This window comes from Schistocerca piceifrons, chromosome 4 (genome assembly GCF_021461385.2).
Source record: "Schistocerca piceifrons isolate TAMUIC-IGC-003096 chromosome 4, iqSchPice1.1, whole genome shotgun sequence".
NCBI classification, from domain to species: Eukaryota; Metazoa; Arthropoda; class Insecta; order Orthoptera; family Acrididae; genus Schistocerca; species Schistocerca piceifrons.
In genome coordinates, this window is record NC_060141.1 from 262,016,812 (window position 1) to 262,036,098 (window position 19,287).

Genomic DNA, 19,287 nt, shown 5'->3' on the forward strand with positions numbered 1-19,287 from the left:
TAGAAGAATTTGGATGAGTGAGTTGGCCACAATAATTTCTTTGCTCGTATATTCATGTGAAATGAATTGGAAATGCTGGAAGGGACAAAATTTTAGCAACTCTGGTGAAATCAAAAATGGAGTCGCACAGGGTTCAATCTTGGCTTCACTCCTGTGGAAGTTTTCAAAGAATTATTAAGTGGTTCTCGGAAAACTGTCTCGCTCTAAATTTTTAGAAAACACACAGTTTTCAGTTCTGCACAACAAATAGAGTCACAGCAACAATTGATGCAGCACATGAAAAGGAGTCAGTAAACAGGGTAGAATGCTACAAATTTTTTGGTGTACATGCTGATAAAATCTTGAAATGGAAGAAGTACATGGTTATTATAAATGACTGAAGCGATTTAACAAATTTACTGTAGCTACATTAACTGGGATATTGTCACCAAGCTCAAAACTCACATAAAATGATTCAAAAAGTGTTGTATTTTTTCAGCCAGACTTCAGATTTCTTCCACGAGAGCGCAGCGTAGAGCAGTTAGGTAAGATGGCGACAGGCGCGGAGAAATCTTATGTTATGCCTGAAATCTATTCACATCAGTCTGCCGTAACAGTGCAGCGACACTTCAGAACTAAGTTCAAAAAAAGATCCACCAACTGTCAACTCCGTTCGGTGATGGTATGCGCAGATTAAAGCTTCAGGAAGCCTCTGCAATGGGAAATCAATGGGTCGGCCTCCAGTGAGTGAAGAAACGGTTGACTGCATATCGTCGAGTTTCACACTTACCCCACAGAATTCGACGAAAAGAGCAAGTAAGCTGAACATACCACAACCATCCGTTCAGGCCTTAAGGAAACGATTGAAGCTGAAGCATTATTGCTTGCAATTGCTACTAGCCCTGACTCCTGTTGGGAAAGTTAGATGCTTTCAATACTCGGCACAGTTGCGATAGCTTATGGAAGAGAATATGTTATGTGAGAAACTCAGCTTTAGTGATGAGGCAATATTTTTTGTGAATGGGACAGTGAACATGTACAACGTGTGATTCTGGAGGACAGAGAATCCCCCCAGTATAGTACAGAACATTTCTGATCCATCAAAGGTGGAAAATTGCCTCATGCCACCACTGGGGACTAAAAGTGTGAACTACATTCACCAATAGACGCCACGCCACTTTATCATGATGGTCGTGAATTCTTGAACTGAGAAACTGATGGATTTTGTTGTGGTGAGCTGATGATCAACATTTTATGTCATGACTTCCACACTCTCACGACCTAACCCATGTGATTTTTTTTGTGTGAGTTATGTGAAAGGTTCAATGTTTACGCCTCCTCTACCAACAAATCTATCAGAACGGCGAGATTGTATCAGCAGTGCTTTTGAACACATTGCTGTGGACATGCTGCACTGCACGTGGGAAGAACCTTGTTATCGACTTCATATATGTGGAACCAGTAAGGAGGCACATATGGTCTGCTTGAAATATATTTAAATTTTTTTTTTCAAGATTCTCTATATGTCTGCAAAGGCCTGTGACAATATGCCAAATAACATAACTGCAGCAAGTCTGACAACTCTCTTCCATTATTTATAACAACCTTGAGTATTACTGAACTTCTCAAACAAAGTCAGCTCTTTTTGCTCTTTGTATAATTTCAAGTCTTGGCAATGAACGGACCAAGCTCCTGACATATTTAGCTTATTTCCACTCAGTAATGTCTTATGGAATAATTTTCTGGGGCAACTCGTCATTTAGAGAGAACATATTGATTGCACAAAATTTAGCAGTAGGAATAACGAGTGGGAGTGATCAGAAATCATCATGTACGTACGTCTTCAAGGAGTTAGTTATTTTAATTACACAATACTGATGAAATATAAATGAAATTTGTCATAAATAATCCATCACAATTTGAGAAGCATAGTGAAGTACATACAAACAACGCCAGAGGATATAATGTCATTTATTACCCACTATTAACGCCGTAAGTGGCTCAGAGAGGAGTTCAATATGCAACAGCAAAAATTTGTGATCATTTTCCCAATAACATAAGGTGTCTGACATAAAGTAAGTTCACATCTAACCGAAAACCACTTCTCTTGGTCAACTCTCTCTCTATTTTATGGACGAACTCCTATTTAAAAACTGGCATCCTGTAATAAGAACGGATGTTGAAGTATAATCGCGTGAGTAAGACTAAGTTCATTAATGTTAACAATAATCATACATACATTGTAAGTAGGCTGTTTAGGTTTTTATGTTGGTAACGTAACCTAGCGCTCTGTATGAAAATCACTGGCTGTGCTGTGTGCAGTCTGTGGCTGGTGGGCATTGTTGAAATAGTCGCTATTGTAGTGTTGGGCAGTTGGCTGTTAACAGCGTGTAGCGTTGCGCAGTTGGAGGTGAGCCGCCAGCAGTGGTGGATGTGGGGAGACAGGTGGCGGAATTTTTAGAGCGGACGATCTGGACGTGTGTCCATCAGAAAGAGTAAATTTGTAAGACTGGATATCATGAACTGATATAAATATATTATAACTTTTGAACACTATTAAGATAAATACATTGTTTGTTCTCTATCAAAACCTTTCATTTGCTAGCTATGCCTATCAGTAGTTAGTGCCTTCAGTAGTTTGAATCTTTTATTTAGCTGGCAGTAGTGGCGCTCGCTGTATTGCAGTAGCTTGAGTTACGAAGATTTTTGTGAGGTAAGTGATTTGTGAAAGGTATAGGTTAATGTTAGTCAGGGCCATTCTTTTGTAGGGATTATTGAAAGTCAGATTCCGTTGCGCTAAAAATATTGTGTGTCAGTTTAAGCACAGTCATTTATAATTTTTCTAAGGGGACATTTTAACATATCCTGTAAAAAGACTCATTCCACATCGCTTAGATGAAAGAATCTTTCAAAACAACTAACAGTTGTACGAAAGTTCTAGTATAGTTTACATACTTTTGGAATAAATGAAACCGCTCACCGAAAAGCAGAAGTGTCGAATCGTCGACTGGCACACACAAAAGTAAGAAAACTTGCTAGTTTTCAGATTAACCCTTTTGCGAGCTAGAGTAAAATACCCAAAGAAGAGACAGTCTCTCTCTCTCTCTCTCTCTCTCTCTCTCTCTCTCTCTCTCTTCCACACAAACACACACACACACACACACACACACACACACACACATGCATGTACACATATGCATATCACATTTATGGCTGGCACTATATGGTGCTGGCTGGATGAATAGTACAATTTCTGCATTTCGGCAGGTGGGATAGTTTGTGGTAGGGGTTGTGTCAGGTAGGGAGGGAAGTGGGAGAGAGGGGTGGGATGAGCCTCTCTCCCCCTCTACCCACCCTACCTGACACAACCCCTACCACAACCTATTCCACCTGCCGAAATGCAGCAAAATTGGAAATTTGCGGTAAGGTCTTATGGGACCAAACTGCTGAGGTCGTCGGTCCCTAAGCCTACACACTACTTAATCTAAGTTAAACTAACTTACGCTATGGACAAAACACATACCAATGCCCGAGGGAGGCCTCGAACCTCCGACGGTGGGAGCCGCATGGACCGTGACAAGGCGCCCTAGACCGCGTTGCTACCCAGCGCGGCCCGAAATGCAGCACTGGCAGTACTCAAAAAATGTTCAAATGTGTGTGAAATCTTACGGGACTTAACTGTTAAAGGTCATCAGTCCCTAAGCTTACACACTACTTAACCTAAACTATCCTAAGGACAAACACACACATACTCATGCCCGCGGGAGGACTCGAACCTACGCCGGGACCAACCGCACAGTCCATGACTGCAGCGACTGGCAGTACTACTCGTCCCTCGTCTCTCTCTCCGCCTATCCACCCCATCTGACACAGCCCTCCTGAAATGCAGCACTGACGCTATTAGTCCAGCCCATGTAGGCGTGTGTGTGTATTTCCTTCGTGTATTTTACTGTAGGTTGAGAAAGGATTACTCCGGAAGCTAGAAAATTTTCTTACTTTTTGTGTGCGCTTATCGACTACTCAGTGCTACCGATTTTCGGTGAGTGATCTCCTTTATTGCAGAAGTATTTACCAGCTGACGGTTGAGAGGAAGAGGAGGGAGACCGGCTAACCTGGGAAGGTGAGGTTGGCGAGGACGGGCGCGCTGGAGGCGACGGCGGCGTCCACCAGGTGTGGGTAGCGGAGGCGCGCCCAGGCGGCCAGGTTGCCGGCGTACGAGCCGCCGAACACCACCCACGGCACGAGCAGCGTGTCGGCGTGTTCCTGGCGGTACTGCCGGATGAAGTTGGCGAGGTCCGCCAGCGCCTGCTCCGCACTCAGGAACCGCAGATTCTCCTTGGACAGGTCCCTGTGGCAGTGAAGTGCAAAGTAGGGCAACCGTCTCCGGCTGCACCGTTCTTCTCGAGTTCAGGCTGGTAGTTAACGTCATCCACAGGGTGACAACTACTCAACTATATGCAGAAAAAACGTAAATTAGTTACTAATTACAGCTTGCACACACTTTATTCACCATGTAAGCGTCACTACAGATATTCGGATTTAGGTTATGACATGTTCTACACTACTGGCCATTAAAATTCCTACACCACCAAGATGACGTGCAGCAGACGCGAAATTTAACCGACAGGAAGAAGGTGCTGTGGTATGCAAATGATTAGCTTTTCAGAGCATTCACACAAGGTTGGCACACCTACAGCGTGCTGTCATGAGGAAAGTTTCCAATCGATTTCTCATTCACAAACAGCAGTTGACCGGCGTTGCCTGGTGAAACATTGTTGTGATGCCTCGTGTAAGCAGGAGAAATGCGTACCATCACGTTTACGACTTTGCTAAAAGTTGGATTTTAGCCTATCGCGATTGCGGTTTATCGTATCGCGACATTGCTGCTCGCCTTGGTCGAGATCCAAAGACTGTTAGCAGAATACGGAATCGGTGTGTTCAGGAGGGTAATACGGAACGCCGTGCTGGACCCCAACGGCCTCGTATCACTAGCAGTCGAGATGACAGGCATCTTATCCGCATGGCTGTAACGGATCGTGCAGCCACGTCTCGATCCCTGAGTCAACAGATGGGGACGTTTGCAAGACAACAACCATCTGCACGAACAGTTCGACGACGTTTACAGCAGCATGGACTATCAGCTCGGAGACCATGGCTGCGGTTACCCTTGACGCTGCATCACAGACAGGAGCGCCTGCGATGGTGTACTCAACGACGAACCTGGGTGCACGAATGGCAAAACGTCATTTTTTCGGATGAATCCAGGTTCTGTTTACAGCATCATGATGGTCGCATCTGTGTTTGGCGACATCGCGGTGAACGCATTGGAAGCGTGTATTCGTCATGGCCATACTGGCGTATCACCCGGCGTGATGGTATGGGGTGCCATTGGTTACACGTCTCGGTCACCTCTTGTTCGCATTGACGGCACATTGAACAGTGAACGTTACATTTCAGATGTGTTACGACCCGTGGATCTACCCTTCATTCGATCCCTGTGAAACCCTACATTTCAGCAGGATAATGCACGACCGCATGTTGCAGGTCCTGTACGGACCTTTCTGGATACAGAAAATGTTCGACTGCTGCCCTGGCCAGCATATTCTCCAGATCTCTCACCAACTGAAAACGTCTGGTCAATGGTGGCCGAGCAACTGGCTCGTCACAATACGCCAGTCACTACTCTTGATGGACTGTGGTATCGTGATGAATCTGCATGGGCAGCTGTGACTGTAAATGCCATCCACGCTCTGTTTGACTCAATCTACAGGCGTAACAAGGCCGTTATCAGGGCCAGAGGTGGTTGTTCTGGGTACTGATTTCTCAGGATATATGCACCCAAATTGGAAGAAAATGTAATCACATGTCAGTGCTAGTATAATATATTTGTCCAATGAATACGCGTTTATCATCTGCATTTCTTCTTGGTGTAGCAATTTTAATGGCCAGTAGTGTATATGCCTGCCATCATTGGCGATGGTGTGGAACAGACGAAAAGCGAAATTCTGCATGACCCGCTGAAATGTCAGTACATCGATGCTGACAATGACCTTCTGAGTGGCTGTTTTCAGCTCAGCAATGGTTTTGGGGTTATTGCTGGACACATTGTTTTTAATATAATCGCACGAAAAGGAGTCGCATGTCTTCAGACAGGGTCAATATAGTAGCCAGTCAAGGCCCATTCCAGTGGCCTCTGGATACTCTCTAGCCAGAATGCGGTCCCAAAAGTATTCCTACAGGACATCAAACACTTTTCTACTTGAATGGAGTAGAGCTCTGACCTGCATAACCACATATTGTCGAAATCAGGGTCACTTTAGATAATGGGCATTAAACTATCTTCCAAAACCTTCACGTACCGTTCAGTAGTCACAGTGCCATCAGGGAATATCGACCGATTATTTCGTGACTGGACACTGTCCACCACACAGTCACCCGTTGAGGGAGAAGAGACTTCTCGATCGCGAAATGGAGATTCCCAGTTCCCCATATGCGCCAATTTTGCTTATTGCGAACCCATCCAGATGGAAGTGGGCTTCGTCGCTAAACCCAACCATATTCATATCAAAGTGGTGTTCGTCAATTCTGTGGACAATAGTGTTGGCGAAACACAACCGCTGTCCCATAGCCGTGTGGCGTAGCGACTGATGGATTAGAATTTTGCCTGGGAATCGATGCAGGTCTTAAACAACAATTTGACGCAGTGCTCACGGTTGACTGCCACCTGTTATGCAGCTCGTCTGATAGATTTCCTGGGGTTGATTTGAAACACGACGCGTGTCTTCTCGATGTTTTCAGGTGTTTCGACCTATTTGGTTCAAATGGCTCTAAGCACTATGGGACTTAACAGCTGAAGTTGTCAGTCCCCTAAACTTAGAACTACTTAAACCTAACTAACCTAAGGACATCACACGCATCCATGCCCGAGGCAGGATTCGAACCAGCGATCGTAGCAGCCGTGTGGTTCCGGATTGAAGTGCCTAGAACCGCTTGTCCACCGCGGCCGGCCGCCCTACTTGGACGACCGATATTGTCAACACTGTCATCACAAACACTACCCGTTGTCTCAAACTTCCGATTCAAATTCTTGATTGTTTGGTCCGGTTGTCTTCAGCTTGAATCCTGTCGCAAACTTCCTTTGAGCCGCAGCTGGGCTGTTATTGCTCGCACAGTAGGCATTCGCAAGCCTATACGCTCAGGCACGCTTTGCCATGACATTTTCACGTGCAAATTGCCGGTAACGACAAGGCTCCCATCATGCCCCGCGGCCAATTGCGCAGTTTGAACGTCCTAACACAAACCGTTCAGAAACTATGACGATTTTATTTCTTATAGTTCAATTATTGTCACCCAGTATACCCAGTATACACAGACAGTACAACCACTCGATATTATTATCTGTATTACTTAAGGATGATTTTTAAGACATGGTTTGCATGCCAAAATCGGTGTTAGAAACTTCATCTACTGTGTGCAGTAAACAATGCTGAATGTGTTCATCATATATCGATTTAACAGTTTCTTATGCGCTTCTAACCACGAAAAACACCTCGATACTCTAACATAACTTCCTCTGTTGGGACCTAGCGTGATGGCAGTTAGTGTTCACGAGGTACTCGCCAAACCCAAACACTTCCATCGAAATTCCACAAGGAATACCGTGACTATCACTCTAGTGATCCAGTCCCCAGTGCCGTCGCTCTTTACGCCAGCTCAAGTGTCGTTTAGTATTTACTACAGAAATTTGTGGCATATGATGAGCTGCTCGTCCACTGTACCACATTCTTTTTAACTGCCTATGCACAGTCATTGTGCTAATTGGACTGCTGGTAACGCTTTGGCGCGCAAGAGTGATTTCTTCCGCTGATTTCATGCCATTTTTTCAAGCACCCTCGGTAAATGTTCGACAGGCCCTTTTCCTCAACACATGACGTCTACGTGGTCTTGGTTTATCTATGGTTATTACTTCGCTTCTCCAGTTCACAATCACGTCACCAACAGTCGACTGCAACAACTTTAGAACAGTTGATGGATTTGTTACTCAAATGACATCAAGTAACTAGTGTACGTTGGAGGTCACTCAGCTCTACTGACCGACCCACTCAGCTGTTTCTGGCGCAACTTTTACACTTCCGTATTGGGTTCTCGTGACATCTGTTGGTCAATCCCACGTTACACTGGGATGTCTCGATGCTTTTGATAAGAGGTGTACCTATTCCACACACTGATCAGTCGTAACGTTATGACCATCTGCTTAACAGCGTGTTGGACCACATTTGCATTGCATTACAGCAGCGATACACCGTGACGTATTTGTCAGGTCCCCGGTAGGTTACTGGAGGTAACAGACACGTATGCCCAGCGTCAGCCAGATATTGTAGGCTGAAGATTTCGGACGTTGAAACTGGTGCTCGGTAGTGAGCCGTGTCGGCTTGTATTGACTGCAGTACTTACATCGAATCTCTGCTTCGTTTTCCCTCTGGTCGCCTGGCTGCGCCATTGCACCGCGTCTTCCGGTTTCAAATGTTTGTGAGGAGGAAGAGTGCGGAATGGACAGTCACCGGCGACGAGGAGGAAGGAAGTCGGTTGGAGGAAACGCGTGATGTCACCCGCTGGTGGTCGGTGCCTTGACCGATTTGCTCTGAGGGAACCGTTGCAACGGGAACAGCTTTGATTATGATTAGCTGATTCCGTGCGCTGAAAGGTAACCTCTTTCTGTTGTCGAGCCATGTCGTGTGATCTCGTTTGGTTGAGTTTGCGGGCTCTGTTGTCATTGCCTTGCTCTACGTGATTCTTCCCTGAGTTGTGAATTTGTGCTTGGGGGAAGTTTGCATCCACCGTTAGTTGGTCTGCATCGATTATAGAAACTTTTTAAGCCTGCCCATTTCGGTGCTCGCTGTGCACCCTTTGATGCTTTCCTGAAAACTAACGGGGGTGACGATTGCGGTGAAAGCTGTTTTAACTGTTTCGTTCTAAGATACCTCCGGTGATGGAGTTATATTGGCCGTGGTGAACTTTCTCGCTTAAGAGGATACGGAATCGCATATCCCCGCAATGTTAAAATATTCCTACTATAGGGAACATTGTCTCACAAACTACTGGAGACAGAGATATAAAATTTTGACTGTATGTGCATTGATATGTTATAACAATACTCGAACAACAGTTTATCGTCAAAGTATTTTGTTACAGAGATATTTTACATTTATTTTTATGTAAATTTTTTCCATTACTTTTTACTAGATTACCACCCCTAAGTCTTTTGTAAATCAAGTAATTAAAAAATCGTTGTTTCAATGTGTAAAAGAAACCCATGTCACTAATTCATAAAAATTATAGACTTATAGGTTCACCAGTACCTGAGATAATATTACTAGAAGAAGTAAAAAACAAACTTACAGGAAACGGAGAAGAAGATTAAAACATTCCTGATCCATAGTTAGTACCCTCTCCACAGTCTTCATAATCATCTTCAAGTCTTCTTTTGCCACCCCTCTGCAACTGTCTTGCTTTTTTCACCAATGTCTTGATTATATTGTCAGCATACCTTAGTCTGTACTGATCTAAAGTCAACATAGCACGTACTGTGCGGGAACCAACACGCAAATGCAACTTTTGAAGGGCCTGGCATTTAGTTATATTCCCAAGATTGAAGGTTGCCACAGCATCATACACACCAAAATGTAGTGTATTAATTCCGACAAACACTGTTTTTGGGAGACGATGCCATATCACACTATTCAAGCACTCGTTGGGGTTCTGCGTTTTCCCATGAAGACATTTCATCACAAGACTTCTGTCAGCCAGATCTCTGAAAATGGGCTTCATTTCTTCCATGATGGCTAATGGTAGGCTGGTGGTGAATGCTTTTCTCTCCAGTTGTTAGTCCCCTATTGTATTTACACCAGTTCTTTTCACCTTTGGGGCACAAACCATGTTCTGGATGCTCATCTGTGGATGCGGTGTGGAAATACAAAGCCCATATAGCTTTCCTCATTTCTTCAAGATTGGCAGTATTTTGCCTGATTGCAAGGCCATATCAATTCTAAATGTGGTCTATTATGGAATCAGTTAACCTTCCTTTGCCATGCAAGGTTTTCCCATCATCTAGTTTTTTCCCTTTCATAAATGATTTTAACCTTCTCAGCCTGGCACACATTCTCTTCTGCACATGTCCTATACATCCAAGTTTGCTTATATTTACACTGTTCCCATATGGTTTTCTTTCCAAAACTTACTTGAATGCTTTAGAGTCACCATCTCCCAGATACTTGACATAGCGAACATTATACCATTCTGAAGAGCGATGAAAACTTTCTTTCACACCAGCAATCTCCATGCTACTAACATAATAACTAGCAACACAGTCATCACTATCTTCATTTTTCAGCCTGTCTATGCATCTACAGTATGTAGACATTATTGCAACATGAATAACCGTGCGAGTGTCAACACTAGTTGCTGTTACAACACCATTGTTGGAGGTGTGACCCCTTTTTTGCCATGTGCCATCAAAAGCTACTATGAGGTCACGACTGCCATCATTTTCTTTCACTGCTTCTTCCACAGCTACCTGCATTGACTTCTGTGCTACATCTTCAACTGCAGATCCTACTACATAGTTGTAAGCATCAAACTTTGATGGTACACTTGGAAGATTTAGAACACCAAATAGCATATCACCAGCTGCTTTACCCTTACCAATTGCTCGCAGTCCATAAACTAACCTAATATTTACACTATAAAGTTCAGTTTTCTTGTATCTATTATTTACAGTTACTGAAACAGAACTTACAGCTGTACTTATAAACACGCATATTAAACTAAACTGGGCAGCCAGGCCATCATGGGATCCTACTTTCAGAGAAACGTTTCCTTGACATTTTTTGCAGCACACACTGTTTTCAAGAGCTTCGCACAATATACTCGTATAAATGAGTTCAAAAACTTCTTTCCCTTTATCAAGTAAATTATATTTCTCTTCCAAATCTCTTATTTTTTTATGAGAAGCACTGTTTTCATTTGGAGTAAGTTCGTTCGGCAAATCAGTAGTAAATGGACTCACATTTTCCAACAGTGATAATGAAGAACTGCTTTGCTTTGCTAATGAATCATCATTTCTTTTATTTTGCCAGTTCACACGCTTTTTAAACACCTTTGCTCTATCTCTAGGCATTTTCACTGCGAAAAATAAAGCAATAAATACGAAGTAACTCGACAACAACAACTTTCATATAGCACATGGTTTACAAACAATCCTGTCGCTAAATCAAAGAGTAACTTGAGGAAACCAGAGGAAACATTTTTGGACAGATAATGTATAAAGAGTCGCTGGAAAGTGGGATATTTGAATTCATATCACATAAATGTACTGCCAAAAAATTTATGGTCAGCCACGAGAGACGTGTGTAACTAAAGCGCAATGCCCGATCTTACAAATCTATAAAAATAAAATAGTTATGATTCTAGTAAAGCTATGTATGATACGTCATTTTAAAGAGGAAACTTGGCGTCTTAAGCCCTTTTTAATTCGAGCACTTCGTTCTTGGTCGTCCACTCTTATTATTCTCTCTTGGCTTCTGTACATATTGTACACACATCAAAAAAGTTTTGTATCACCCCGGTTCCCAGAACTCCTGCGGATAGACATTGACTGGATATTGTATCACAGATACAGTCCCTTTGACTGTTCAGAGCTGTCACTAAATCTGCCCAAAGATGTAAACAACCATGCATGAACAGTGCCTATTAAACGGAGGGGATACGATCAGTTCCAGTCATTCCACCAGGAAGGAGGTACACGGCTCGTGTTGTCTGTAGTTCAACCATGACTAGACGGTCAATACCGCGGTTCGATCGCGTCCGCGTAGTTACTTTGTGACGGGAAGGGCTCTCAACAAGGGAAGTGTCCAGGCGTCTCGGAGTGAACCAAAGCGATGTTGTTCGGACATGGAGATATAGAGAGACAGGAAATGTCGATGACATGCCTCGCTCAGGCCGCCCAAGGGCTACTATTACAGTGGATGACCGTCACCTGATAGCAACGCCACCATGTTGAATAATGCTTTTCGTACAGCCAAAGGACGTCGTGTTACGACTCAAACTGTGCGCAATAGGTTGCATGATGCGCAACTTCACTCCAGACGACCATGGCCAGGTCAATCTTTGCAATCACGACACCATTCAGCGCGGTACAGACGGAGCCCAGCATCATTCCGAATGGATCACTCAGGACTGGCATCGCGTCCTCTTCACCGACGAGTGTCGCATATGCCTTCAACCAATCGTCGGAGACGTGTTTGGAGGCAACCCGGTCAGTTTGAACGCCTTAGACACACTGTCCAGTGAGTGCAGCAAGGTGGAGGTTCCCTGCTATTTTGAGATGGCATTATGTGGGGCCGACGTACGCCGCTGGTGGTCATGGAAGGCGTCGTAACGGCTGTACGATACGTAAATGTCATCCTCCGACCAATAGTGCAACCATACCGGCAGCGTATTGGAGAGGCATTCATCTTCATGGACGACAGTTCGCGTCCCCATCGTGCACATCTCGTGAAAGAATTCCTTCAGGATAACGACATCACTCGACCATTGGCCAGCATGTTCTCCAGACATGAACCCTGTCGAACATGCCTGGAATATATTGAAAAGGGCTGTTTATGGACGACCTGACCCACCGACCACTCGGAGGGATCTACGCGGAATCGCCGTTGAGGAGTGAGACAATCTGGACCAACAGTGCCTTGATGAACTTATGGATAGTATGCCACGACGAATACAGGCATGCATCAATACAAGAGGACGTGGTACTGGGTATTAGAGGTCCCGGTGTGTACAGCAATTTGGACCACCACTTCTGAGGGTCTAGCTGTATGGTGATACAACATGCAATGCGTGTTTTTCATGAGCAATAAAAAGGTCGGAAATGACGTTTATGTTGATCTCTATACGAAGTTTCTGTACAGGTTCCGAAACCCTCGGAACCGAGGTGATGCAAAACCCTTTTTATGATGTATGTATATTCCCAGTCTCTCCCTATAGCTTACCCCTGTTTTTCTCAGAATTTCGAACATCTTGCACCATTTTACATTCTCGAACGCTTTTTCCAGGTCCCAAAATCCTATGAGGATATCCTGATTTTTCTATAGTCTTGTTTCCATTACCAAACGGAACGTCAGAATTGCCTCTCTCTTGCCTTTATCTTTTCTAAAGCCAAACTGATCTTCATCTAGCACATCCTCAATTTTCTTTTCCAATATTCTGTATGTTATTCTTTTCAGCAACTTGGATGGATTAGGTGTTAAGTTGATTGTGCGATAATTCTTGCACCAGTCAGCTCTTGAAGTCGTCGGAATTGTGTGGATGATATTTTTCCGAAAGTCAGATGGTATGTCGCCAGACTCATTCTATCCACCAACGTGACTACTCGTTTTGTCGCCACATCCCTCAGTGAGTATAGAAATTCTAGTGGAATATTATCAATCCTTTCTGCCTTGTTTAAGTCCTCCAGAGCTCTTTTAAATTCTAATACTGGATTCCCTATCTCTTCTAAATCGACACCTGTTTCTTCTTCTATCACATCAGAGAAATCTTCCCCTCATTCAAGCATTCAACGTCTTCTTTCCACCTATCCGATTTCTCCTCTGCATTTAACAGTGAAATTCCAGTTGCACTCTTAATGTTACCACCCTTGCTTTTAGTGTCACCAAAAGTTGTTTTGACTTTTCGGTAGGATGAGTCTGTCCTTCCGTCAATCATTTCTTTTATGATTCCTTCACATTTTTCATGGAGCCATTTCGTCTTAGCTTCCATGCATTTCCTATTTAGTTCACTTCTAGTGACTTGTATTGCTGCATTCCTTGTATTTTTGTACTTCCTTCTTTCATCGATCAGCTGAAGTGTTTCTTCTGTTACCCATGGTTTCTTTTCAGAAACCTTCTTTCTGCCTATTTTTTTTTCAACATCGGTGATGGCCCTTTTTAGAGTTGCCCATTCATCCTCAACTGGGTTGCCTATTGAGCTATTCCTTATGCTGTATCTCGTCATTCCTTAGTACTTCCGTATCCCACTTCTTTGGGTATTGATTCTTCGTGACTAATGTCTTAAACTTCAGCCTCTTGTGATTCTTGAACAGAGTACTCGCTATTACTAGATGAAATTTGTGACACAACTTAATTAGTCTTTCTCCTCTCTCATTCCTTGTCCCAAGCCCATATTCTCCCATAATCTTATCTTCTACTGCTTCCCCTACAGCTACATTCTAGTGCCCCATGACTATCAGATTTTCATCTCCCTTTATGTACTGTATTACCGTTTGAGTATCCTAATATACTTTCTCTATCTCTTCATCTTCAGCTTACTGAACTATCGTTTTCGGTGCTGGTTAGCTGTCTATTCTGTTAAGAACAAGCCGGCCAGAGTGGCCGAGCGGTTCTAGGCGCTTCAGTCTGGAACCGCGCGACCGCTACGGTCGCAGGTTCGAATCCTACCTCGGGCATGGATGTGTGTGATGTCCTTAGGTTAGTTAGGTTTAAGTAGTTCTAAGTTCTAGGGGACTGATGACCTCAGATGTTAAGTCCCATAGTACTCACAGCCATTTGAACCATTTGTTAAGAACAACCTATCACTGAACTGGTCACAGCAATACACGCTCTGCGCTCTCTTCCTATTCATAACGAATTCTACTCCCATTATATCATCTTATCCTGCTGTTGATATTACCCTATACTTATTCGACCAGAAATCCTTGTTTTCTTTCCATTTCACCTCACTGACGCCTACTATATCTAGATCGAGTCTTTGCATTTCCCATTTCAGATTTTCTAGCTTTCCTACTACGTTCAGGCTTTTGAAATTCCACGCCCCGACGTTCTCCTTTCGTTCGTTATTCGAGATTTTTCTCAGGGTCACCTCCCCATTGGCAGTTCCCTCCAGGAGATCCGAATGGATGGCTATTCCGGAATCTTTTGCCAATGGAGAGATCATCATGACACCTTTTCTGTTAGTTACAGGCCCCATGTCCTGTGGATACACATTGGCCAGGACTTCTCCCACTGGAGAGCACATGAGGACCTGTGTGGTAGTGACCACTTCCCCAACTTTCTGTCACTGCCCCGACGTCCCGACGTCATGCCCACGGACGAATACTCATATGAGCTTTAAACAAGGCAGAGTGGGTAGCCTGTTTTGGTTGAGCAGCTCACTTCAACGATAATTTCTGCGGCGGGAAACGCGATCCCTCGTTCCCTAGGGTGTCCCTGCGAGAGACAGTCCCTTGGTGGTCACCGGAAGTCGCTGAGACAATTAAAGAGCGTCGGCGAGATCTACAGCGACATAAGCGGCACCCTTTCCCAGAACACCTAATAGCCTTTAAGTGGCTCCGTGCCCGCGTTCGCCTGTTGATAAAACGACGGAAACAAGAGTGTTGGGAGAGGTACGTGTCGACCATTGGGGTGCCATACGTGACCTTCCCAAGTCTGGATGAAGATCAGACGTCTTTTTGGGTACAGACCCCAACAGGTGTCCCTGGCGTTAACATCAATGGCGTGCTCTCTACCGACTCAAACGCGATTACCTAGCAGTTTGCTGAGCACATGCTCGAGCCTCTGCGTCGGAGAACTACCCCCCCCCCCCCCCCTCCCCCAGGCTTTCGCGCCCTCAAACGGCGGATGGAAAGGAAAGTCCTCTCGTTCACTACACGCCACAGCGAACCCTATAACGCCCCTTATACAGAGTGGGAACTCCTCAGCGTCCTTGCACATTTCCCAGACACAGCTCCTGGGCCGGACTGGATCCACAGTCAGATGATTAAACATCTCTTGTCTGTCTACAAGCGATATCTCCTCGTCATCTTCAACCGGATTTGATGCGATGGCGTCTTTCGATCGCAATGGAGGGAGAGCACCATCACTCCGGTGCTAAAATCCGGTAGAAATTCGCTTGATGTGGATAGCTATTGGCCTATCAGCCTCACCAACGTTCTCTGTAAGCTGCTGGAACGTATGGTGTGTTGGCGGTTGGGGTGAGTCCTGGAGTCTCGTGACCTACTGGCTCCATGTCAGGGCACCTTCCACCAGGGTCGCTCTATCACTGATAAGCTTGTGTCCCTCGAGTCTGCCATTGGAACAGCCTTTTCCAGACGCCAACACCTGGTTGCCGTCTTTATTGACTTACATAAAGCATACGACACGACATGGCGATATCATAAACTTGCCACATTCTATGAGTGGGGTCTCTGGGACCCGCTCCCGACTTTTATGCAAAACTTCCTGTCGCTCCGTACTTTCCGTGTCCTCCCATAGTTCCCCCTGTATTCAGGAGAATGGCGTTCCGCAGGGCTCCGTATTGAATGTCTCTCTATTTTTAGTGGCAGCAGCTGTAGGGCCGTTGGTCTCACCTTCTCTGTATGCGGATGACATCTGCATTTCGTATTGCTCCTCCAGTACTGGTGTTCCTGAGCGGCACCTACAGGGAGCTCTAGCTCACGGCTTCCAGTTTTCTGCCGTGAAGTCGTGTGTCATGCACTTCTGTCGGCGTCGTACCGTTCATCCGGAACCTGAACTTAATGACGATCCACTCACTGTTGTGGAGACGTATTGATTCTTAGGACTGGTTTTCGATGCCCGATTGACTTGGCTACCTCACCTTCACCAGCTCAAATGGGAGTGCTGGCAGCACCTCAATGCTCTCTGCTGCCTGAGCATCACCAACTGGGGTGCAGATCGCTCTACGCTTCTGCAGCTCTACACAGCCCTTGCTCAACTCCGCCTGGGCTATGGGAGTCTGGTTTACGGTTTGGCGGCGCCCTCAGCGTTGCGTTTACTTGTCCCAGTGCACCGCTGTGGCGTTCGCCTAGCGATGGGAGCTTTTAGAATGAGTTCAATGACCAGCATCCTGGTAGAGGCTGGAGTCCCTCCATTGCGGATCCGATGTGCACAACTGCTAGCCAGTTACATTGCACACATTCAAAGTTCTCCTGAGCTTCTGAATTACCATCTCCTTTTCCCACCCACGGCAGTTCATCTCCGACATCGGCAGCCCAAGTCAGGGTTCGTGACTGCGGTTTGCGTGCAATCCCTTCTCTCCGAACTGGAGTCCTTCCCTTTACCACCTCTACTTGAGGTCCATTCATGTACACCTCTATGGTGTACACCTCAGACGAAGCTTTGTCTGGGCCTTTTTCATGGCCCTAAGGACTTTGTTAACCCCGCCACTCTCCGCTGTCACTTCCTCTCGATTCTTGACGTGTTCTGGGGCTCTCAAGCTATTCACAACGATGGATCGATGGCTGATGGTAATGTTGACTTCGCCTATGGCCTCAGAGGCCATATTGAACAGCATCCCTTGCGTGCTGGTTGCAGTGTGTTCACTGCAGAGCGTATGGCCGTATCTCGCCATCCTTTGATGGCGAACATCCAGAGTCCATCTCTACCCTGGAACTGTTCTGTCGTTCATTGGTGTTTGTGTGGGCCCCAGGACACGTCAGAATTCCAGGCCACGAACTTGCTGACAGGCTGGCCAAATAGGCTACGCGGAAACCACTCCTGGCGATGGCATCCTTGAAACTGACCTGCTTTCTGTCTTACGCTGCAAGGTTTTTCGGCTTTGAGAGACAGAGAGTGGCATAACAGTATTCACTACAAACTACGTGTCATTCAGGAGACTACGAATGTGTGGAAGTCTCCATTGTGGGATTCTTGGAGGGAATCAGTTGTCCTTTGTAGGCTCCACATTGGTCATATGTGGCTCACACATGGTTACCTCCTCCATCGCGAGGATCCACCTCAGTGTTGCTGTGGCTCCCAAATGCCAGTTGTCCACCTCTTTCTGGACTGCCCACTTTTAGCCACTCTGCTTCGGACTTTCAACTTTCCCAGCACCCTGTCTTCGGTGCTGGGTAATAGTGCCTCAACAACAGCTTTAGTTTTATGTCTTATTCGTGAGGGTAGGTTTTACCATTTGATCTGAGTTTTAGCGCATGTCCTTTCTCCCTCTGTGTCCTCCATCCTAGGGTATGTCGTCTTTATTTACTTCTTTCCCTTGGGTAACTGTTCTAATGGGAACAAGTGACCGATGACCTCGAAGTTTGGTCCCCCCCCCCCCCACACACACACTTTTAAACCAACCAAATCGACAGCCATGAGTGTCTTTTTTCACGGCTCCAAAAATATGTTAATGGCATGGGGAGAGATTGGAACAGTATGAAGGATGTCTAAGGGTTTCCCAGCGAAACTTCTCCAGTGTATTCGAAGTATAATAATCAGTGCTTCCTGTAGCCTTTCATCAGCGCGTCTATGGACACGTTGGCGTCTATTTGACCTCCAAAAATGTAAGCTGTATTCTTCACTGAACATCACAGTGTGGCACTTAATGTTCCAGTTGACGCTGGCTCTACATCGTGCAAGTCTCTGGTGCTTGTGGTATGGTGTCAGCGGTAAACAACCTATGAAACGCAAGATTTCAGTTCTGCTTGCAGTAATCTGTTCCCGAATGTGACATCCTGCGTGTAATCTCTGCCTATATTTCAGCTGAGAGCATCAGTCTATTCCTCAGAGCCAGTCGAACAATTCTTCTATCATCTCAAGGTATAGTTGTTCTCCAGGGATCTATTCTTACTGTTCTTGATGTAATGTTTCATCACCACTCACCCTGAAGGTATCGCACTACAGTCAACTGTCTGTGCTATCTGTGTACAGTATTTGTTAGTCCCATGCCCACCATGCCAATGATTCGAACTATCTGAAAGTCGAAACGATGGCGATGAGCTACACGTGCATGCTGTGTTGCGATCTTAACTGAAAAAATTACAATAATGTTATGGACGCACAATAGCCAGCATATACCTACACCATTTTTCATCTGTAGAAGTGGCTTTCTTCTGCACTGAGAGCGAGTTCGCATAAGGAGGAAGTTTTGATCATATACCCCACAGGCATGTAAACTCCAAAGCATCAAACAAATGGCTCTAAGCACTATGGGACTTAACATCTGAGGTCATCAGTCCCCTCGACTTAGAACTACTTAAACCTAACCAACCTTCGGACGTCACACACACCCATGCCCGAGGTAGGATTCGAACCTGCTACCGTGGCAGCCGCGCGGTTCCGGACTGAAGCGCCTAGAACCGCTCGGCAACAACGTCCGGCATCAAAGAATCACATTAGCAGGTTTTGCTCAAGGTACTGATCATGTAACGCTTTCCAATCACATAAGCGCATTTGTATAATTGTAAAGAAGGGTATCATTGGCGTTGGAGATCGCTGCCGCGATAGCAGTCAGTCCGCCGTTCTATAGCTACGTTGCTGGCTT

General features: G+C 45.3%; 1 protein-coding gene across 1 annotated transcript in view; it reads right to left on the minus strand.

Annotated features, from left to right (window-relative positions):
• LOC124795776 (thymus-specific serine protease-like) overlaps positions 1-19,287 on the minus strand; it is a 150,886-nt gene that overhangs the window by 101,598 nt on the left and 30,001 nt on the right. Inside the window, exon 4 of the mRNA XM_047259860.1 lies at positions 4,092-4,327. Coding sequence (XP_047115816.1) covers positions 4,092-4,327 — 236 coding nt within the window. The remainder of the gene's footprint in view (positions 1-4,091; positions 4,328-19,287) is intronic.